Raw genomic sequence first — 23,532 nt, 5'->3', positions numbered from 1 at the left:
TTTGTGAATTATGTGATAGTCTACATGGGAGAACATCAGCTTTACATTCATTCCATCATCCATCATTTCATTGGCATAGTTACCATTCCATCCATGCATCCTCACCCAACCAAGGGGTGTACCCTGTAAGCCTGCACACCCACCCCTTCCACACACAGTCCTCAGCCCCTTTCCATCTCCTGATCCCGTGTCCCCAGCCACACCATCTCTTGACGTCGTCTTCTCTGCCTCCATCTCAGGCCTCACCGCCTCTCTGGGTAGGATTTCGCTCTTTGCTCTTCTCCATTGATGGTCCCAGGGTCCTCCGCTCCTAGACTGATAAGTTAATCACTCCTCTCTTTGCTACAAAATGTCCATCTTTAGATTTCCAACCCTCACAATCAGTCCTGATAGCAATTATTCACCATTGCATCACAAGAGACCCATCTGTATTTCGTTTCATCAGCCCTTCCTGGACAGGCTGGACACTATTCACTGGAGACTCTACCTTCCTCCACGCCCTTTGGATCTAGGTTCCCTCTTGAAACCTTGTAAGCCAGTCACTTCTTGCCTTTGTATCCCTGCCCCCATTTTGGGTAGCCAATGTCCAAGTTACCCATCCCTGTCTACCCTTTATGTGGAGGGGGTGAGGTAGTTCTTGCAGCAGGGATTTGTTTCCTTTTTTGAGCTACTGCATTCATAGGTATAGGTCCTGTTTATGGAATTGTATCAGATGACGCTCTTTTTTTTTCCTCTTCTTTCTTCTTGGGGTTGAGCTCTGTTTATCCAGTTATTGAAGTCCAGTCAAACAGGTATCATCTGCAAGTGTGGGTGTTCTTACGTCTGTCCGGCCTCTTTTTATCGGCTGGCCGCCCCGCTCTCCACTCTAGGCCTCTGTGGCTGTGTCATTGACTCTGAGCCCATGAGTCCCTAGATGTTGCCTCACTACTGGCCAACCAGGTCTCCACCCTGGTTCACAGTAGTTTGCTGAACAATGTAGGGCTTAACTCGCCACTTCAATGTTGTTCTTCGGTCACTTCCCCTTCTGGGTGACGTGCGTGGTTGTCAGTCAAAGAGTATATTTCCCTTGTGTCTTAGTCTATGGGTCGGAACCGACTCGACGGCACTTAACAACAACAACTTAGTCTTGGAAGAGAATTTGCACTGAGAGGATCTGACCACTTGCCTGTCTCCTGGGCAAGCCATCTGCAAAGACATTTGATTGTGTGGATCATGACAAATTATAGACAACATTATGGAGAATGAGTATTCCAGAACACTTAATGTTGCTCATGAGGAACCTCTACACGGAACAAGAGGCAGTCATTCAAATAGAACAGATAACTGAATGGTTTAAAATCAGGAAAGGTGTGTGTCAGGGTTTTGTTCTTTCACTAAACTCATCCAATCTGTATGCTGAACAAATAATCTGAGAAGCTGGATTATATGAAGAAGAACATGGCATGAGGATTGGAGGAAGACTCATTAAAAACCTGCAATATGCAGATGATACCATCTGGCTTGCTGGAAGCAACGAGGACTTCAGATACTTACGAAGATCAAAGAGTACAACCTTCAATATGAATTTCACCTCAATGTAATGAAAACAAAAATAGTCACCACTTAATAAATAGCATCATGATAAACAGAGAAAAGATTGAAGACTTCATTTTGCTTGGATCCACAGTCAACACTCGTGGCATACTGCATTAGGTAAATCTTCTGCAAAAGACCTCTTTAAAATGATAAAGAGTAAAGATGTCAGTTTGATGAGTAAGGTATACCTGACCCAAGCCATGATATTTTCAATCACCTTATATTCATGTGAAAGTTGGACAATGAATAAGGAAGAGCACTGAAGAACTGATGCATCTGAATTTGGTGCTGGTGAAGACTGTTGAGAGTACTTTGAATTGCCAAAACAAACACATCTGTGTTGGAAGAAGTACATCTAGAACCCTGTTTAAAAGCAAGAATTATTGTTATTATGTGCCGTCGAGTCGGTTCCGACCCATAGCGACCCTGTACAGGGTTTCTGAGGCTGTAAATCTTTACGGGAGCAGAAAGCCTCCTCTTTCTCCCGTGGAGCGGTAAATTTGAACCGCCGACCTTGCAGTTCAAATGGCTTTGCAGTCTGGCACATTAACCCACAGTGCCACACCAGGAGTTTTCTATATGTAGGATCATATAATTTGTGAATAGTTTACTTCTTTTTCAAAAAATACCTTTTCTTTCTTTCTCTTTTCCTTCCTTCTTTCTGTCTTTCTTTTGCCTAGTTGCTCTAGCTAGGACTTCTAGTATAATGCTGAATAGTGTAGTTAGAGTGAATATCTTTGTCTTGTTTCTGATTTAGAGGGAAAGCTTTCAGTCTTTCACCATTGAGTACAATGTTAACTATGGATTTCTCACCATTTGCCCTTATCATGTTTAGGAATTTCCTTTTTATTCCTAATCTTTTTTTTTTTTTTTTTTTTAATCATGAAAGGGTGTTGGTTTGTCAAGTGCCTTTTCTGTATACGTTAAAATGATTGTGTGGGGATTTTTTATTCTGTTGATGTTGTGTATTACTTGACTTTCATATGTTGAACCACCCTTGAATTCCTAGAATAAACCCCAGTTGATCATGATGAATAATTCTCTTTTATTCTGTTGAATTCTTTTTGGTAGAATTTTGTTGAAGGATATATATATATATATTCTGTTGAATTCTTTTTGGTAGTATTTTGTTGAAGAATTTTTTTTTTTAATATACTTCCTCCAACATTTTCCACAGCAGCTCCAACATTTCTACTTCATTTAACATCAACTATAACTTTTCAAAAATTGATGTTTGGAAAACCTTTCTCTAACTTTCTAGCAGCATATTACAGCTGGCTTCGGTGATCCTTATCAAGGTGTTAAATCCTGAATCATGAAAAAGTATTCTCATATTAATAAACTCTCCATTTTCTGAATTTACATGCTCATCACATTCATCCAGCAATTTCAGGATCCAGTCCCATATATAATCGTCCAACTCCTGTATATATTGGTTGGGGTTTTGCAGCTCATTTGACTCTGATCCTTTTCCTCCTTTAGCAGGCCCAACATTTCTTTGGCTGGATTATGATGTGACTTGACCTTGCATAGTCTGGTGACCAGGAGGGGAGGTGATGATAGATTGCAAGGGAACAAGAGTTGTGTTGCTAGGCAGATGCCTCTGCATTGTCTTCAAGCAAGGGAAGTAGTGAGAGCTTTTAAGAGGGAGGACTAGACAACCTCTGTAGGCCCAGACAGTTTTGGAAACTCTGAGGATTCAAGATTTCAAGTACATCGATCAGGGCACTGACCTTGGTGTAGCAGACCTGCCAAGGTTAGAATTCAATCTTCTCTGGAGCTCTGCTACTCATAATTAAGTTCTGGACCTGATCCTAAGCTTTTTCTGTCATCCAGTTGCAGGAAACAAGAGTCTCTTTATATGTTATCAAGGATGCCCTCTTGCTTTCACTCTCTGTCTTTTACTGGTTATTAATAAACCATAGTATTTGTTTGTCTTTCTTCAATGCATTAATGGTACCCAGAAATAGTCTTCAAATTTCATAGTCCTTATAATAACTACTTTCCCAAACCTCTAAGATATTGTACCCACCAAAATATTCCTATTTTCTCTTCCTCCAGTAGTCTGGCCAATTCACCTTCAGTGTGGGTTTTAACAATTGTGATACATCAGGACTCCATCTCCCAACAATGATGGGGTCCTCATTGTCACTTGGAAGTAAATGATCCAGTTCCAAAAAAACCATTATAAAGTATCATTCCTAGAGCCACTTCTGATTCTAGGTCAGCTCCCCCCACCCCAAATACAATGATATTCTGAGATTTTCATGCAGGAGGTTTATTGGAGAGTACTTTCTAGAACAATGCTTGTGAGGATAAATGAGTCAGAATTGGGCAAAGGAAGAATTTTGAACCACAATGCTGTTATAACATAGTCCTCAGTCAATCAAGAACTTTGGAATTAGCATGGCCCTTTAGAGTTGTCCTGATTGAGATGAGAGAGTCAGGATGTTGTACCTTGCACACTGACTAGACATTGAATGTGCTCCTTCCAGGGAGCGAGTGTAAAACTTGGTCAAGACATCATTCTTTGGTCAAAGCCAATTCCTGAAGAGGGACACAGCTACAAGCCATCAGAGACCAACACTTCTAGCATCCAACGGGATGGTGTTTTGGCCCTAAGGAAGATCTGGGCATTCTGTGGTAACATCATCCATGACAGGAATTTTATCACCATTTTGTGGCTATTAGGAAGATATCACAAGGAAGGCAAAACAAACAATAGGGTGAACCCTCGTCCTATCACTGAGTTGCCAAACTAATCCTGAGATGCTCTCCCTCTAGACTCATTAAGTAAACAAGATGGCCTTTCAGTTTAAGACACTAGCAGGAGTTCAGTTACTAACAACCAAAAGCTTTCCAACTCATGCATGCATTATCTCAGTTAATCCTCAGTTACCCTGTAAGGTTGTTGTTGTTGTTAAGTGCCGTCGAGTCGGTTCTGACCCATAGCGACCCTGTACAGGGTTTCCGAGGGTGTAAATCTTGACGGGAGTAGAAAGCCTCATCTTTCTCTCGCGGAGCAGCTGGTAGTTTCGAACCGCTGACCTTAAGGTTCGCAGCCTGATTCGTAACCACTACGATTATTATTCCCATTTCACAAATGAGAGAAGCTAAGATCATGTCCAGGATTACACAGCCAAAAATAATGGTGTTTAATCTAAAACTTAGTACTATCTGAATCCAAAAATCCATGTTTTTTATCCTTTTATAAATGTCAGCATGATATCTGCTCAAACTGGGAGAGGGATATGACTATCCCCAGACCTCATGGTTGCTCTTAAGTGCTGCATGCCATTGAGTCAGTTTAAACTCATAGCAACCCTGTATAGGGTTTCCCAAGGAGGGGCTAGTAGGTTTAAACTGCTGATCTTGTGGTTAGAAGCCCAGTGCTTTTCGATAGTGCTACACCAGCACTCCATCCCCAGAACTAAGTGTAGCTGAAGTTACAATATGTATCTTGCAGAAGAGCTGCCTGCAAGAGAATACCTGTCTATGTCCTAATTCCCAATACCTAATCCCCAAAACCCTGTGGTGTAGTGGGTTAAGCATTGGACTGCTAACTAAAAGGTTGGTGGTTTAAACCCACCAGATACTCTGCTGAAGAAAATGAAGCTGTCCAAGATCTACAGGCTTGGGAACCCTAAGGAGCAGTTCTACTCTGCACTATAGGGTTGCTCTGAGTCAGAACTAATTGGATGGCAATGGTTTGTTGTTGATGTTTTGGTAAATGTTTGGTAAATCCATGGGAAAATAAAAAAAAAAAGGATCTTTGCAGATACAAGCAAGGATCTTGAAATGGATCTTGAAAAGATCCTATGTTATCTGAGTGTGCCCTAATCTAACAAGTGTCCTTATAAGAGACACAGGGGAGACATTTGACAAACAGAAGAGGAGACAGCAATGTGACCACAGAGGCAGAAATTGAAGTAGTGTAGCCACAAGTCTATAAAATGCCAACATCCATAAGAAGTCAGAAGGTGCAAGAAACAAAATCTCCCCTAGAGACGTCAGAGGAAGCACAGCCATGACACCTTAATTTTGGATTTTCAGCCTCCACAACTGTGAGAGAGAGAATCAATTTATGTTGTTTTCTGAGATCAAGTTTTGGTGATTTGTTACAGCAGCTCAGAAACCGAATGCACTGGAGCCTCTTCAGTGTGGTGAGAGTGAGTATATAATAGAATGTATGTTAGATTCGACATGCACTTACTTCCCCTTCTCATGCTAAGGTGAGCAGTATGCCTTTCTTCTAAGTGTGGATGTATATATTCCTGATGTGGTAATTTTCTATTGGGGTCCTTTATAGTTCAAACATAGAGTGTAAATGATTTCCTTAGCAGAGGTTGAGGCACCTCTAGACATGAATGGGCATTTTTCTGGGTAGAAGGTCCATAGCCGTTATATTCTCAGTTCAGTGTCAATAGGATACAAAAAAAAAAAACAACCTTTAAGAATTCCTATGTGAGTAGAAACCCTATATAGGGTCACTATGGGTCGGAATCGACTTGATGGCACTTAACAACAACAAGAAGAGGCATATGGGAAAGTGAGAGGCAGCTGAATCCTGAGAGAAATGAGAACAAAAACCATGAAGAATACAAAGAGATCATTTTCAAATATTTGGAAGCAAGAAGAACCAGTGTGCCTGGTTAGAAGGCTTGAAAGCTATGTCGTTAGAAGTAAGTTTAGTTTCCTCATAAATACAGGTTTTACAAAGGAGACTATAAAAGGCAACTCTTATATAGCCCAGAGTCTGAAAGAAAGGCAATGCTTTCTGGACAGAGATTAAGGGGATTAGAGAACAATTCAAATGAATTGAGAAAGGTAAATCCTATTTCAATGACAAGTAAGTAAAATGCTGTCTTTAAAAGAGTTATTTCTATTATATAGGATGGAGAGGAAAGTTACTAAAAATGAGGAACCAGTACGATCTTAAGTCTGACTCTAAACAGAAAAAGAAACAGGACACATTTCTGGGTCTGAAAAAGATAGGAGATAAAATTTAGAGGATTTGGAAAAAATCTTAGTGTTAGCTGCCAAAGCCTTAAGTCTCAAATGATGGCCTGCTTCAGTAAGTCCCAGGCACACTGTCTCACAAACATCAAATGGGGTGCAATCACCTGCATTATTATTCTGTGAAGGAACTTGGGTGGTACAGTGGTAGAATGCTTGCCTTCCATGCAGGAGACCCAGGTTCAATTCCAGCCAGTTCCCTCCATGTGTAGTAACTACCCATCTGTCAGTGGAGGCTTGGGTGTTGCTATGATGTTAAATAAGTTCCAGTGGAGCTTCTAGACTAAGATGGACTGAGGAGAAAAGCCTGATGATAAGCCTCTAAAAACCATCCAATGAAGACCCTATGAATCACAACCTTACATTGTCAGCAGGATTGCCAGGAGTCAGGAGCTGACTCAAGCTGACCAGACATCAGTTAACAACCACAATACCCCTGGGAAAGTTCTTGCGATTTGAGTTGAGGTAACTATAGGGATACAGAAGAAGAAAGACTGTTGAAGAGTAGCTTGACTTCCCAAACTATTGGCACCGAGTCCCTATAACGTTCTGTAACAAGTTTATAAAGTGTTTTCCTGCAAACTACCTCACAGGTGTTTACAGTTCATGAGGTGCCAGCCTGCCTGACAGGAGCAGGTGAAACCTGAAGCCTGCTTTTCAGCACATGGTTTATAATTCTAACCACAAGAAAACATATTTCACAAAACAGGAACCTGGCTCTAGAAAATTTCACAGACTACAGCCTTTTCTGCCACACACCTGGGATATCACATCACAAAGCTCATTTGGAAACCGTTGCGGTAAATTGTTTGAGTTCACAAGAAGTAGAATGCATAAAGTTATAAAATGACTTGTGTCCAAGGATTCTGCTCTAACATAAAATTTGTCTCTGGAGCAAATATTCTGTTTCTAAAGCTTACACGGAGAAGAGAACATTGAGATTAAAAGAGACTAATTAAAGTGGGCTTTTTGTTGTTTTGTGTTTTTTCTTTAAAAGGAAAAGTCACACTAACCTCTACATGCCTCTTTGCACAGAATTATCAGAGAAATAAAATGTCCCGGCTATTTGTCTATGCAAGTTATATGATGTAGCAGTACATTTTTAACATGAGAATTCAATGTAGCACAAATTCTCCTTATCAGGTTATTTCATCATCCCAAGATTAATGGTTCAAGCCCATCACTCACTCTCCTCTGGAGAATGATGAGGTTTTCTGCTCCTGCAAAGATTTACAGCCTTGGAAATCCCATACAGGGTCACTGTGAGTTGGAACCCACTTGAGGGCACTTAACAACAGGAACGTCCCACGTTCTAAGTAGATGATAGCTTGTGAGTGGCCTCCATGGTAGATCTCTGATCTACCATGTCATATCTCACTTCACCCACAAAACCTAGTGATGATGACCTTCTACATGAGTCTGATAGTACTACCAGAAGAAGACAAGGTACTTATTTATTTAGCACAAACATATATAAAAATGTGTGTGTCAGGAACAAAAATTTCCATAGCATTTTCAAGCATTAACTCATTTAGTCATCAAAAACTCTAAGAGGTAGGTTCTGTTTTTACTTCAATTTTATTGATGAGGAAACAGGGTCATATAGTTAGTTAGAGGTTGAGCCAGGATTTAAACGAAGTTTGTTTAATTAACCACAGCGCCCTACTACCTATTTCTCGACTGTCTCATTATCTGATATTGCATATTTATGACAAGTTGGAGAAAATTCTCATACTTTGCCTCCAATGTTCCAGGTCTCACAGGGAGCCTGTACAAGGCCCGAGGCACCCTCTACGAGTCACCCTGCATGATATCCCAGGGGCTCTAGCCACAGGCTAAATGAGGCTGAGCAGTTATGGGACACCTTCACCTGTTGGTCTGAAATATCTCCCTCTAGCCTTGGTGGACACAGAGTAATAGTGGAACAATGCAAGGTTTAGAGAAGCCTTGGGAGAACCTGAAGGCCCCAGGGAGGTCAGTGGAAGGAGACAGGAATGGGGAACAAGGAAGTGGACGCTGCACCACACTGCTGGCAGGGCAGACAGAGGATGAGTAGGGTCCCCACCCATCCAGGCAGTGGGAGTTGGTGAGTGACGGATACAACCCTCAACCTCAACCTCCCACCCACAGGCTCTGCAGTGGTGATGGAAGGCATAGTAGGGAAGAGAGGCCTACCAGCACCAAAGATGGGGCACAACTCCCCCATCAACTTTTGCATAACGGTGATTTTGTTTGCTGACTGGAATCTAACCATGTCAATAAATGAGGAGTGGGTATAGTATCATAAAGGAGAATGAAGTCGATGTTTTGTCAAATAATAATGAATGCTCATATGTAAGCATTTCTAAAAAAGAAATTTGATTCTTCAGGAAGTTATTCTAGAATGTGTTCATTTGGACAAATTTTCATCATGGATTTCTAAAATTACAACTCATGATGCCTTATGCGATATATACAATGATAGTGTTAATCTATTGACATAAAGATAATCACCCCTCAAGACTGTATTCATATTTTAATCATCAATTATATATATGTCTCTGATTATAAAAACAAGAAATGTTCATGTTTGGAAGACTCTGAAAAGCATATGGCAAAATAAAAATTATTCATAATTCTACCAATTATGAATTGTTTTTAACAATCATCATTGTTGGTACAGTCATTTATATATATATGAATATATGTATACTCTAATCTGCTTTCTCATTGTATATCAATCCATCTGTATATTGACAACATTTATTAAGTATGACTTTGTGCCAAAGGGATGCACTATTCAAATAAAACCAATTTATACATTTTTTCAATGCCCCAATGGGTACTAAATATTCTCTAAGCATTGTAAAAGTCATAAAATCAATGCATTTAGATCATAAAAGTACTAACAGATAGAAATAAGCTCCCAGTGGAACATATGTGAAAGCATTCTTAAAAATTCAAATATTCAGTGGAGTTGACATTACAGTGGTGATATATTTCAACCTGATCTTGTCATTACATTTTTGCGTCACCTAGAAGCAAAGTTTAGCATCAGCAGAATGAAAAAGATTAATATTTGATTCTTAAGCTAATGCACAAGTTAATTATACGAGACCTCCATTGATTCTTGGTTATTTTCTTAATGAATTGATTTTAAGGCTTCTCTATGATAAGGCACAAGACAACCAAAAAGAAAAACAAAAGATTTGTAATTGTTGTAATACTATTAAGTATTACTTTTCAAAAGTAAATTGTATCCATAAAGCATGTGATAATTACTAGTCAGGTAATTTGCAAAGCACCGTGTTGAGCAAGCAGTATGTGGAAGAAATTATTTCATGCAGAAGGAAAAACACTCAATATCAATCTAGTGGATTGAAAATTTTGCCTGGCTACACAAAATAAGCATCACGTGAGTGGCTGTAAGGAATCGCTCAGCTGACAGTGGACTCCTGTTGGTGGCTACAATGTTACAGCCGTGAAGACAACTTCCTCTTGACTGTCCCAGTAATTTTGCCATATGGATTGTCTAAAGGTAGCAAGACCTGTAGAAAAATTACATGTTAACCTCAGAAGCATTAAAATATCTCCCTCTTTTTTAATATATATATATATATGAACCAATATTTAAACAACAACTTGTTAAACAGTAAATATGTGCTGTATAGTAAAGTTCCTCATTTTTCTGGCAAGCATGGCAATACCTCATTTTTCTGGCAATGGGTGAGACATGAATTGTTTTACCAGAAAATTAAAGAGTTTGGGAAAATATTCAATCACTGGAATATAAATGTTTCTAAAAGGCATTACATAGCCCTGCTTTTCCAATAGAATGTAGAGTGCAGAACTTGACCTTTTTTTTTTTTTTTTTTTTCTTGATGACTCACTTTGCACATCAATCATTGTCTAACGCTGTAATACAGCCATGCCCTCAGGAGCATATGAGGTCTGCAGAGCTATTAACTCAATGCTAAATGGATCCAGACAGTTGTGTCTTTAGAGTTCTTCCATCTTCCTACTCTGTCATTTGTCACTTCTCTGCTCTTGTCCATGTGTCCTTGATTCTCCTGTGTTGCCTTCACTTTGTACAAAGCTTCTGGGCCTGCGTCTAAGAGCAACTTCAACCAGTCCTGAGGTACAGATGAGGATGCAGATAGCTGGTTGTGCTTTGCAGACACCCTTATGCAGAGTCTTGACCCAGAGGGCCTTCCTGCCTCCAGGTCTCTGGCTAAACTCTAGAAGGGAACTAAGGGAGCTGGAATTCTGACTTCTCGAATGAAGGTACACTTGGTCTCAGCCCGCCAACAAGCCCTAGAGCTGGGATCAGTGCAGGCCTGAGGCATCAGAGGCCCCGAGGATGCTCTCCTTACTCTGAGTGGGGTCCTGAACTGAGCACTACACCAACTGAACCATGAAACCTGACCATTTTCCAACTTGAGTCCATTTGTTTTGTTTCTGGTGGAAATGGATCCCCTGAGTGGTAAAAATAATTAGTAATATGTTCAGCTACTAACTGAAAGCTTGGAGGTTTGAGTTCACCCAGAGACACCTCACAAGAAAGGCCTGCCAATCTACTTTCTAAAAATCATGGAAAATGCCGTGGAGCACAGTTTTGCTCTGATACTCATGGGGTTACCATGAGTTGACATTGACTTGATCGTAACTGTTGTTGTGGGGTTTTTTTTCTTTAAGCTGGTGAACATAGCCAAGATTTTTCTTGGGTCTATCTTTTGTTCATTAGAAGGTAATCATTTAAAAGAGGCTTAAGTGAAATTTCAGTATTCCACACCCTTTTCTTCTTCTGATGCACACAGTTCTGCCCCTCTTTCAGCTACAAGAACAGTGCATGGGATAAAGGTTCTTTCTTCTGCAGCTCCTACCCTAGTCACCTAAGCAAGACCTTTGTTTTCAACTGCTGACCACCAACCAGAAGCATAGCTACAGAAAATAGCAACTGTGACATTTAGTTTTAACTTGCTTAATGAGCTGGTGATGGAACTGCAATGATAAATAGAAGCTGCTCATTGGTTCCTCCACTCTACTGGTGCCCAGACCACATACCATATTTGCATCCCCTAGATACAGCTCTAAGGCGCTCTGGTAGTGTAGTGGTTACGAATCATGCTACGAACCGCAAGGTCAGCAGTTAGAAATTACCAGCTGTTCTGCAGGAGAAAGATGAGGCTTTCTGCTCCCATAAAGACTTACAGCCTTGGAAACCCTGTACCAGGGTCCCTATGAGTTGGAAGCGACTCCATGGCACATAACCACCACAACCACCAGATACAACTCTGACCCTTCCTGCTACTTATGGCAGAGCAAAGCCAGGAGGAGTCCTTGTGAAATAGAAATAAAGTATCTGACAGAGGTTCTGACTCCTGAGCCTCCTGAGGCAGCAGATCTAGAATCTAGGACCTTCTTGAAGAACACTTTATTTACCTTTACCCATTAGAGACTACAATTCTAAAACAACAGAGCTATGTTAATAGATGACCTCTTCTCTTGTCATTCCCTCATACACAACAGAAAACTTAGGAAAGATGGAGGTTTTTTTAAAAATGATAGAAGTCTGCAGGAGGATGGATCAAATAAAGACATCCTGGGTGGTGTAAATGGTTAAGTGCTGGACTACTAGCAAAAGGTTGATGGTTCAAACCTACACAAAGGTTTGAAAACAGGCCTGGTGATCTGCTTCTGAAAGGCCAAAGCTAGAAAACCCTGTGAAGCACAGTTCAATTCTGTACACATGGGGCAATCATGAATTAGAATCCACTACAGAGCTCTGGTAGTATAGTGGTTACGAATCGGGCTGCGAACTGCAAGGTCAGCAGTTCAAAACTACTAGCTGTTCTACGGGAGAAAGATGAGGCTTTCTTCTCCTGTAAAGATTTACAGCCTCAGAAACCCTGTACAGGGTCGTTATGAGTCGGGTAACGGACAACATCATTTTGAAAGTGGCCCAAGAAGAAAGAACTGTTCTAATATCGACCCAAAATTGACCACAAAGTCTGTCAGGATTTGGAGCTAACAAGTCTGTGGGGCAATGACTAAGAGAGCTCAACTGCTAACTGAAAAGTTAGTGGTTCAAACCCACCAGCTACTCCACCGCAAAAGAAACATGTGAGTAGGCTTCCACAAAGATCGTTGTTAAGTGCCGTAGAGTCAGTTCCAACTCATAGCGACTCTGTATAGGGTTTCTGAGGAACAGCTGGTGAGTTTCAATTGCTGACTTTGTGGTTCAAAATCCAGTGCTGATCTTACACGCCACACTAGGAGTCCTTCAGCCATAGAAACCTTATAAAGTAGTTCTACTTTGTCCAGTAGGGTTACAGTGAGTCAGAATTGACTTGATGTCAGTGGACTTGGGTTTGGTAGTCAGACATACTAAGTGGTTTGACTTTCTGCCACGGATAAAAATGAGTCCGGGTAAGTGCTTTTTCCAAGACAACATTTCCTTTCAAAACATGAACTTACTCATCCTGCCTTCTGTAATTGCCATTAGAAGCATAAATATTCTTTCATATTTCTATGTGTTGTGTATGCTATTGAAATGACTACTTAATCAAAAGGTAGAGATGATGGAAAAAACTGAAAATAGCATCTTTTTTTTCTTTCTCCTTATTGCTTCATAATGGGAGAATAATGAAGCTGTAACCTTGTGTGGCACCTTTAGAGGAAGCACTTCTTAGAACTGTTTCCTTGGGTACACTCTGTTCTTTCTTTGTCTTTCCCTCTGTAGCTTCCAACCCTCCTCTATAATTATTCATCCACTTCTAGGGTACTCTAGCCTCAGGCATTGAAAGACCCAGGGTCTGAGAGAGCTCTAATCAATGGCAACTATAAATATTCCCCAAAGCAACTGCAGCTAAGAATTTTAGTCAGTGGTATTATTATTCCAGGTTTATAAAGAGGGTGAGAGGATTACTTTGCATATTTTTGAAAGTTCTCTTACCTCTTCCTTGTTGATCAGCCCCATTTTGGACATGTCAATGTTAAAATAGTGAATGTTTGGCAGTCTGATTTCCATGTCTTCTATCTGTAATGCACAGTAATGTATTACATTGAGCAGTTGTGAGTCTTTCTCCCACCACCACCCACCCATACCTTATTCAAGCTCCATCTCTGCCCTTGAGGCACCCTCGCCCTCTTCAGCCTTTCTATTGCTCTACTTCTCTCCTACCAGCCCAACTACTGAGTGGTGGGCCCATTCTTAGTGTACAAAACCTGCTCCGCTGAAAAGTAAGGGATCCATGGGTCGCAAATCGGAGAGACCTCTCAGATATCCAACTGGTGCCCATATGCTGGCAAGTCAACCTCCCCAGATCCTCCTAATCCCTTCCCTCCCTCTCTAAGCTTTTCCTTAACATTTGCAGGTTCGAAGGTAAAACTATAATTGGAAGCCCATTTATAAAGATGCCCTAAATATTTAAACACTATAAATCAAACTAACAAGTACTGAAAATAAAATATGTTCTAACCTTCTAACTTTGCAAATATTCCTTTATAAATGACATGGAAGGTCAAGTTAAAATTTGAAATTCTGTGAATCCTTGGAGTGCCTTGCCAAGACATGTCATCATGGGAAGAGCCAGCCCCTAGACCACCCATTTTCTCTCCTAGACGAACATGGGTCGACATCTTAGTCTGCACATCAAACCCCATCCATGCCTCATGAAAAGAACTGTTCTTCAGACAACCCTCAAGCATAAAGGTGTGCACACCAATGACATGATCTCTCTGGAGGGGGAGTATGGGGAAGATACAGAAGTAAGCTCAGAGCTATTTGGGCAGGAAATTCTGGAGATCCAGGTGTCCAAAGAGTGGTCTAGAAGGGGCTGAATGGGCTCCTGGGGATTTGTTCCATTAGCCCCACAAACTCTTCACCCAGCAGAGAGAGGCATAGCCTGAGGAAGACGTGAAGAGGGTCTTTATAAAGTACTGGATCATGGCAGCAGTCCATCTTGCCCAGAATGAAGGCCAGTATTTTCCTCCTGCATTCCCCAACTATTTATTGTCTTGTCTCAGGCCCTCCATGCCAGATTTCTGCAAAAGCCTACAAACAGGTCCCCTTGCCTGTGACATATCAACCTTTTAATTAATCACTCTTCTTTGTGTGCAAATCTGGTCACACTATACTCCGCAGATACCTAGAGCTTTCAGGATAAAGAGCATTTCTTTTATGTTGTTGTTGCTGTTGTACAGTGCCATCAAGTCAGTTTTGACTCATAACAACAGGATATAGAGTTTCCAAGGAGCAACTGGTGGGTTTGAACTGCCGGTTCGCAGTCCAGTACTGATCTTACAGTGCCACTGTTCTGGTCTCTGTCTCACCTCTAGGCACATGGAAATACTATTCATTCCTGGATCTTCTCATATGGTTACATGCTCAATAGTAAATATGGATTCCATGCTGTTTCCTGTCTCCCTAACTCCCTCTGCTTCCTCACGTTTAAGTGTGATCCCAGATAACCCCTTGTTGTTATTGTTGTTAGGTGCCATCAAGTCATTTCCAACCCACAGTGACCTTATGCACAACAGAACGAAACACTACCTGATCCTGGGCCAACCTCATGACTGTTGCGACGCTTAAGTCCATCGATGCTGCTGCTTGGCCAATCCATCTCGCTGAGGGTCTTCCTCTTTTTCTCTGACCCTCCACCTTACCAAACATGATATCCTTCTGCAGTGACTGGTCCTCCTGACATTATGTCCAAAGTATGAGAGATGAAGTTTGGCCATTCTGGCCTCCAAATTCTTGGCTGCACTTCCTCCAAAACGGATCTATTGGTTCTTTTGGCAGCCCATGGCACTTTCAATATCCTCCTCCAATGCCATAACTCAAAAGCATCAATTCTTCTATAGTCTTCCTTATTCAGTGTCCAGCTTTTGCATGCGTATGAGGTTATTGAAAATACCATGGCTTGGGTCAGCCACACCTTAGTCCTCAAGATGACACTTTAAAAAAGTCTTGTATAGCAGATTTGCCTAATGCAATACGTCGTTTGATTTCTTGACTGCTGCTTCCGTGAGTGTTGATAGTTGATCCAAGAAGAATGAAGTCCTTGACAATTTCAATCTTTTCTTCATTGATAAGAATGTTGTTTGTTGGTCCAGTGGTGAGGATTTTTGTTTTCTTGACATTGAGATGCAATCCATACCGAAGGCTGTGCTCTTTGATCTTCATCAGTAAATGTTTTAAGTCCTCTTCACTTTCAACAAGCAAGGTTGTATCATCTGTATATCGCAGGTTGTTAATGAGTCTTCCTCCAATCCTGACGCCATATTTTTCTTCATATAACCCAGCTTCTCAGATTATTTGCTCAGCAGACAGGTTGAACAAGTATGGTGAAAGAATACAACCTTGTCGCACACCTTTTTCAATGTTAAACCATTCAGTTGTTCCCATGTTCTGTGCAAACAACTGCTTCTTGGTCCAGGTACAGATTCCTCATAAGCACAATTAAGTGTTCTGGAATACTCATATTTTGCAATGTTGTCCATAGCTTGTCATGATCCACACAATTGAAAGCCTTTGCATAGTCAATAAAGCACAGGTAAACATCTCTCTGACATTCTCTGCTTTCAGCCAAGATCCATCGTACATCAGCAATGATAACTCCTAGTGATCCCAAATGCTCCACCTCAAGCACCTCTCCCTCCAGAAGATTGGCTGGTCCTATCCCCTAACCCTGTAGTTAGGTGGCTTCCTCTGTATTCCCACAATACTCTATTATCTGTTGTTGTTGTTGTTGTTAAGTGCCGTCAAGTTGATTCCAACCCATAGCGACCCTATATAGAGTTTCTAAGGAGCAGCTAGTGAACTTGAATCATTGACCTTGCAGTTCAAACAACTTTACAGTCTGATGCATTAGCCCACAGTGCTATACCAAGACTCCACTCTATTATCTAGTGTATTATTAATTTACTTAATTTCTGTTTTTCACTGAATGATGAGCTATTGCAGTGCAAAGACAATTTATAACCTATCTTTGTGTCCCTCATGTGCTGACCGAACATAATAATCATTCAAAAATATCAAATGGATAGATGCATAGAAAGAAGGAATCTCTATACATCCATACTTTACTCTCCGACTCTCCTGAAATGCAGGTCCTCCATTACCCCTCCCTCAAAGCATTCAGGTGCCCTGAATATGAATATTAAATCACTGGGAAGTTGAAGGAACTCAAGAATTCTCATCAAACCTAAAGAAACACAGTAGTGGTCTGTGTTTTTAGGTTAGACAGATTTTTCCATTTTTTGCTCCCTTCTCACATGCTATAACAAGCTTTTGAACAATAACAGATGTCATTTTTCCTGTGTTTTACAATTTCTTATTTTAACTTTCAACTCTTTCTCAGAGCTGACAGGAAACACAAATTCTCTCAATCAGAATGGCAAGTGACAAAATGTACCTCAGGAACCCGGCTCAGAGAGAGCACCTGGATGTCATAGAGGGTCTTCTGCACAGAGGGTGAGTATTCTCCCGTGTCATAGGGCCCAGCAAATTTCTCCAGGACAATGTCCCGAACAGTGTTCCTGAAATACATAGAAGGGAACTGAGGATTCTTCATAAGGCCACCTGTCAAGAATACATTAGAAAGCTGAGAAGCAGTGACCATCCTACCTCCCAGAACACTAGTTTTAGAAGAGATTAATATCGTATAGAAGTCCTGGTGTGGCGATGTAGGATAAGCACTGGATTGCTAACTGCAAGGTTGGTAGTTCAAACCTACCAGCTGTTCCTCAGAAATCCTATACAGGGTTCCTATGAGTTGGAACCAACTCCTCAGCACATAACAGCAACAACAATTTCTTATAATACAAAAATCTCACTCCCCGTACCCTTTCTCACACACACACATTTAGAGAACTTATAAATAGGACTCACAAACATTCTGACCTTCAAATGTGTAGGGAGGTTTCTTCTGGAATACCTATTAGATCCTACTGTCAGACTATAAACATACCCTCAATGTTTGTTGAATGTTAATGGTGGTGTATGAATGTGTGTATGTGAGAGAGAGAGAGAAAGGAAATGTGGAGTTTTTGTTTTTTGTTTTTTTTTTGGTGTAAGAAATACCATATAAAAAGAATTGGTCAATTGTCAACCATTTGAAGAGGTACCATATGATCAAGAATTGATGATACTGAAGGAAGACATTCATGCTACACTGAAGGCATTATCCAAAAAAAAGCTCCAGGAATTGATGGACTACAAATAGAAATATTTCAACAAACTGATGCAGTGTTGGAGGCACTCACTCACCTATGCCAAGAAATGTGAAAGATAGCCACCTGACCAATTGATTAGAAGAGATCCAGATCTCTGCCCATTCCAAAGAGAGGTGACCCAACAGAAGGCAGAAATCATCAGACAATATCATTAATGTCACATTTAAGTAAATTTTTTTTTGCTGAAAATAATCCAAAAACAGTGCAGCAGGACATTGACAGGGAGCTACCAGAAATTCCAGTCAAATTCAGAAGTGGAAGTGGAGCCAGGGGTATCACTGTTGATGTCAGATGGATCTTGCCTAAAAGCGGAGAATTCTAGAAAGATGTTTACTAGTACTTTATTGACTATGCAAAGGCATTCAACTGTGTGGATCATAACAAACTATGACTAACATTGCAAGGAACGGCTATTCCAGAACACTTAATTGTGCTCATGAAAAGCCTGTATATAGACCAAGAAGTAGTTGTTAAAATAGAACAAGGGGATATGGAATGGTTTAAAATCAGGAAAGGTATCCATCAGAGTTGTACCCTTTCATCATATTTATTCTATCTGTATGCTGAGCAAATAATCAATGAAGTTGGATTATATGAAGAAGAAAGTGGCCTCAAGATTGGAGGACAACTCATTAATTACCTACCATATGCAAATAACCTACAACCTTGCTTGCTGGAAACGGAAAGGACTTGAAATACTTAGTGATGAATATCAAAGACTACAGCCTTCAGTATGAATTGCACCTCAATGTAAATAAAATCCAAATCTTCACAACTGAACCAGAAAATAACACCATGATAAATGGAGAAAAGATAGAAGTTGTCAGAGACTTCATCTTACTTGGTTCCACAATCAACACTCATGGAAGCAACAGTCAAGAAATCCAAACATGTTTTGCATTAAAGTCTTAAGAGCAAGGAGGTCACTTTGAGGATTAAGGTGTACTTGCCCCAAATCATGGTATTTTCAGTTGCCTCCTATGCATGTGAGAATTGTACCATCAATAAGGAAGACTGTAGAAGAATCAATGCATTGGAATTATGGTATTCGGGAACAATATTGAAAGTACCATGGACTGCCAGAAGAACAAACAAAATCTGTCTTGGAAGAAATATAGCCAGAATGATCTTTAGAAGGGAGGCTGGCAAGACTTCATTTCTCCTTTTTAGGACATGGGGTTAGAAGGAATCAGTCCCTGGAGAAAGACACCATGCTTGGTAAAGTGGAGGGTCATTAATAAGAATTAGACCCCAACAAGATAGATTACACAGTGGCAACTACTATGGAATAAAACATAACAATTGTGAGGAAGGTTCAGGACCAAGCAATGTTTTGTTCTGTTGTGCATAGGGTTGCTGTGACTTGGAACTGACTCAGTGGCATCTAACAACAACAATAACAATACGAATATCATATTGTTCTTGTTTATCTACTTCCCCCACAGAGTTAAGCTATATGACACAAGGAATTTTGCCTTTTTAATGTTACTGTTACATCTCTAGTAAAGAATAATAAGTGATCACTAACTCTGGCACAATAGGATAAGTATTGGACCATAAGGTCAGTTTGAATTGCAAGGCCAGCAGTTCAAACTCACCAGCTGTTCCTTGGAAACCCGATACAGGGTTGCTATGAGTTGGAACCCACTTGACAGCTCTTAACAACAACAACAACAACCCTTATTTTGGATCCTGATATGACACTGTAGGAAAAGGGCAGGACCACAAGGTCAGTTTGAGCCACAAAGTAGATGGTTCAAACTTACCAATGCTCCTTGGAAGCCCTGTGATTTGCTATGAGTAAAAACTGACTCGATGGCACTTAACAACAGCTTCCAATAAGCCAAGCATTCGGCTAGCCACTATGAGACTGATAGGTACAAGACATGGTCTTTGTTCTAGTAACTAAAACTGACATGGAAGCAAATATTTATTCACTCAAGAATATTTGGTTTCTCACTAAGTGCGAGACAATACTTCATAATACTCACTGTGCCCAAAGGGCAAAACTGGAAATGATTGGAAGGTCTAGGGAGAGTTTCACCCAAAATAAAACATTTTGAGCTGTGTGTTAAAGTAATAGAAAGTTATCCGGTAAGAACAGAAAGGGGAAGTGTAAAGAGAGCCACCAACGCTGAGGTTAAAAAGAACAAGGTAATCAGGCAATTTTTGGAACTTGGAAGTTTTGATTTAAGGGGAGGAGGAAGTGTTTGTAGATGTTGCAGAGCAAGACTTTCATATTATCACATTATTAAAGGAACAAATAAAACTATTTCTGTAGGAGAAGCTACTAGGAGGCACATTCCAGTTTATCACAGGGCAAACACTCCTAACAATTAGAACTTAAGCAAATAAATACGATGCATGGTTATAAAATAAGTTCTCTGTCTCTGTGAGTTCAGAGGCCTAGTTACTTCTTGTGAAGGATATTATAATAAGAATCATGCCTCTAAAATGTTAGAGCATCTATCATTTACAAACTGTTCCTGTGGATATCATCCCTTTTGAGTTTAGATTGGAATGATCAATTGTTTTCTGTTTGCATGGGACCAAGGGGTTTGTTTACCAGTATGCAGGACCCTCATTCTAAAACCAGGAAAATCCGAGGCAAACTGGGAAGAATTAGTCACCCTGAACTAGTTTAGCTCTCCCTAAAGCCCTCTGAGGTAATAAAGTCAGATTATCATTATCTTCATTTAATCCAATGGTTCTTTGAGTGTGGTTTTCCAATCCGGTAGCATCACCATCACCTGGAAGTTAGGCAGAAATGCAAATTTTGGGATCCTGGTATGGCATTGTAGAATTGGAACTGGACTGTAAACCACAAGGTCAATAGTTCAAATCCATCAGCTGCTCCTTGGAAATCCTATACAGGGTCACTATGAATTGGAACAAACTCAACAGCACTTAACAACTACAACATCAATATTCTAGTTCTACTGAATCAGAAACTCTGGGATAGGGATCAATTGAACTGTGTTTTAGCAAACACTCCCACTGATTCTAATGCACACTAATGCTTGAGAACCACTAATGCCATAAATTTAAAACACAGAGTCTTAAATTAGAAATCTCTTTCAGATATTGGACTTCATGAATGCTGAACCCCTGCAAACAGAGCAAATACTTCCTGCCTCTGAGCCCGGCCCTAACGCCCATTCATACCAGGTAGCTTCAAAGTCCACGTCTCTGAATTGGTGGTAGTGCCACTTGCAATACACTTGGGTGGCAAAGCACCGGTCCTTCACATCAGGGAGGGTGGTGAACTGGTCTTTAATGAATCCTTCAAATCCAGACTGAGTCGTTTTCAAGACTTTGAGGTCTTTGATTCCAGAATGAATAACTGGAAGTCCTGTTTTAAGTGGGGGGAAAAAAGCAATAGAGAATGAGGTCATAAATAAAACAGTGTCTTCACTGAGACCCAGAGCTGAGAACACTGGTCATTAAAATATGACACACTGTGTTCATAAAAAAACAAAACAAAATTGCCTCTCTTGTCCTTGTATTCTTTCTGTCTCTTCAGTCTGAATGATGAGGGTGGTGTGCCTTTCCCTCTGTCTAGAGTCCACAAATCCTCGTTCTAAAAGATAGAGCTAATTCTAAACTTTGGAGGGCAAAAAACTTACACGAGACTGCCTACCCTCACTTCTGACACAAACTGTAAGGTTAGGGCTTTCCAAAATGACCCTCAGGTTTGAAGTTCTCTGGAAGGATTCACAGAATACAATGAAAGCGCTCATAAACCCCAGTGCCATGGAGTCAATTCCATCTCATAGCGACACTATAGGACATAGCTCCATAGGATTTCCGAGACTAAATCTTTACAGGAGCAGACAGCTTCATCTTTCCTTCACGGAGCAGTTGATGGGTTTGAACCACCGGCCTTGGGTTAGCAGTCAAACCACTTATCCTATAGTGCCACAAGGGCTCCCTCTTATATCGCAGTTACTGTTAATTTTAGGGAAGGGTAGAAATTAAAATCAGCAAGGCAAGAAATACAAAGGGAAGAATCCAAAAACCAAAAACCAAACGCATTGCTGTTGTCAATTCTAACTCATGGTGATCCTTTGAGTAGAACTGTTGCAAATAGAACTGCTTTGTAGAGTTCTCTTGGCTGTAACCTTTATGGAAGTAGATTCCCAGGCCTTTCTTTTATGGTACTGTTGGATGGCTTTGAATAGATAACCTTTAGATTAGTATGAATCGGGCTGCCATCCTCAGGGTCAGCAATTCGAAACTACCAGCAGCTCCGCAGGAGAAAGATGAAGCTTTCTGCTCCCGTAAAGATTTACAGCCTCAGAAACCCTGTATAGGGTTGCTATGGATTGGAACCAAATCCACTGCACATAACAACAAGAGACCTTGGCTAAGGAGCTCTGGTAGCATAGTGGTTATGAGTTGGGCTGCTAACCTCAAGGTCAGCAGTTCGATATTACCAGCCATCCCATGGGAGAAAGATGAGGCTTTCTGCTCCAGTAAAAATTTACAGCCGCAGAAACCCTATGCAGGGTTGTTATGAGTTGGCGCTGACTCCACGGCATACCACCACCATCAGGGACCTTGGCTAGAGTCCAGGAAGTATCAATCACACTACTTCCATTGCTCTCCCTGTGAATCAGGACACATTACTTTCCTAAAACTGAAGTGTGACAGTATACATGAATATTGCTAACTAGAGAAGTTAACTCAAGCCTCAGTGTTCAGAGTTTCTTTATTGGGGTTTCCTTATGTAGGCATGATAGATTGATTACTTGTGTGTCTGGTCTCAGACTTCGGGTCAATTTATACCACATAACCCAAAGCCCTGGTGTGGCTCTGTGGGATAATGCACTGGACCGCAGGGTAGGTTTGAACTGCAAGGTTGGTGGTTCAAACTCAACAGCAGCTCTTCAGAAACCCTATACAGGGTTGTTATGAGTTGAAACTGACTCGAAGGCGCTTAACAACAAACAACAACCCAAAGCCCTAATCCACATGGCTGGTTTTTCTGTCAGTGACTCAAGGCCCCTAAACAAATAAAGGTACTTCTATCAAGCATAGTATTTCTAGAGCCCAGAGATTACCTCACAGAAGTTGAGTGCAAAGGCCAAAAGATCTGTTTGGACAAAGCCAAATTCTTTAACACACACCTGCCCTTGGGGAACTAAAGTCTAGAGAATAAACTTCCTGGTAATGATGTAGCCCACAAAAATTAATACCTTCCTCAGCTCTTGCAGGTTGTTTGCTAGGCCAAAATATCTTATATGTTTTGAGCTCCATCTCATTCAAGGGCAATTATGCTGAAATGAGTTAATAAGCTCTGCAAGAGCCATTCCTCTCCCTATGATTGGAACTGTCGTTCATTTTACTGAGTATTGTTCTCATAAGATAGTCATCTACACTGGCTGATGACTCTACCAGACCCTAACCGAGTCTCAGTTCCCAAGTAGTAGTGAGTTCAGCAAAACCAAACAGCTCCATGCATATCTAGGTGACAGAGGGAAGATGTGAAAACAATGAAGGAGATGAGATGGCTCTGCCAGTATCCCCGAGGTCATTCTATAAGGTGAGTGGAGGAGGTGAAAGGTGATACGCATAATCTGAAGACACTGTTTACTTGTGTGCCAAGCAGTTCTGGCTCAGGGCCCAGGTGACAGGTGGGTACAAAATTAGATAGAGAAAGAATCTTTCTTTTTCTATATGAGCACATCGTAGCTCCGGAAGTTGGGTGGAACCTAAAGAGAA

General features: G+C 40.8%; 1 protein-coding gene across 1 annotated transcript in view; it reads right to left on the bottom strand.

Moving 5' to 3' along the window:
- Positions 1-10,043: 10,043 nt before the first annotated feature.
- Positions 10,044-23,532, bottom strand: part of LOC102834202 (uricase-like) — a 34,659-nt gene continuing 21,170 nt past the window's right edge. Inside the window, exons 5-8 of the mRNA XM_006831004.1 lie at positions 20,974-21,160; positions 16,989-17,112; positions 13,526-13,609; positions 10,044-10,118 (exon numbers count right to left, since the gene is read on the bottom strand). Of these exons, the coding sequence (XP_006831067.1) occupies positions 10,044-10,118; positions 13,526-13,609; positions 16,989-17,112; positions 20,974-21,160 (470 nt within the window). The remainder of the gene's footprint in view (positions 10,119-13,525; positions 13,610-16,988; positions 17,113-20,973; positions 21,161-23,532) is intronic.

This window comes from Chrysochloris asiatica, unplaced genomic scaffold (assembly GCF_000296735.1).
Source record: "Chrysochloris asiatica unplaced genomic scaffold, ChrAsi1.0 scaffold00002, whole genome shotgun sequence".
Lineage (NCBI taxonomy): Eukaryota > Metazoa > Chordata > Mammalia > Afrosoricida > Chrysochloridae > Chrysochloris > Chrysochloris asiatica.
This window is presented reverse-complemented; position numbering and strand designations above follow the sequence as displayed.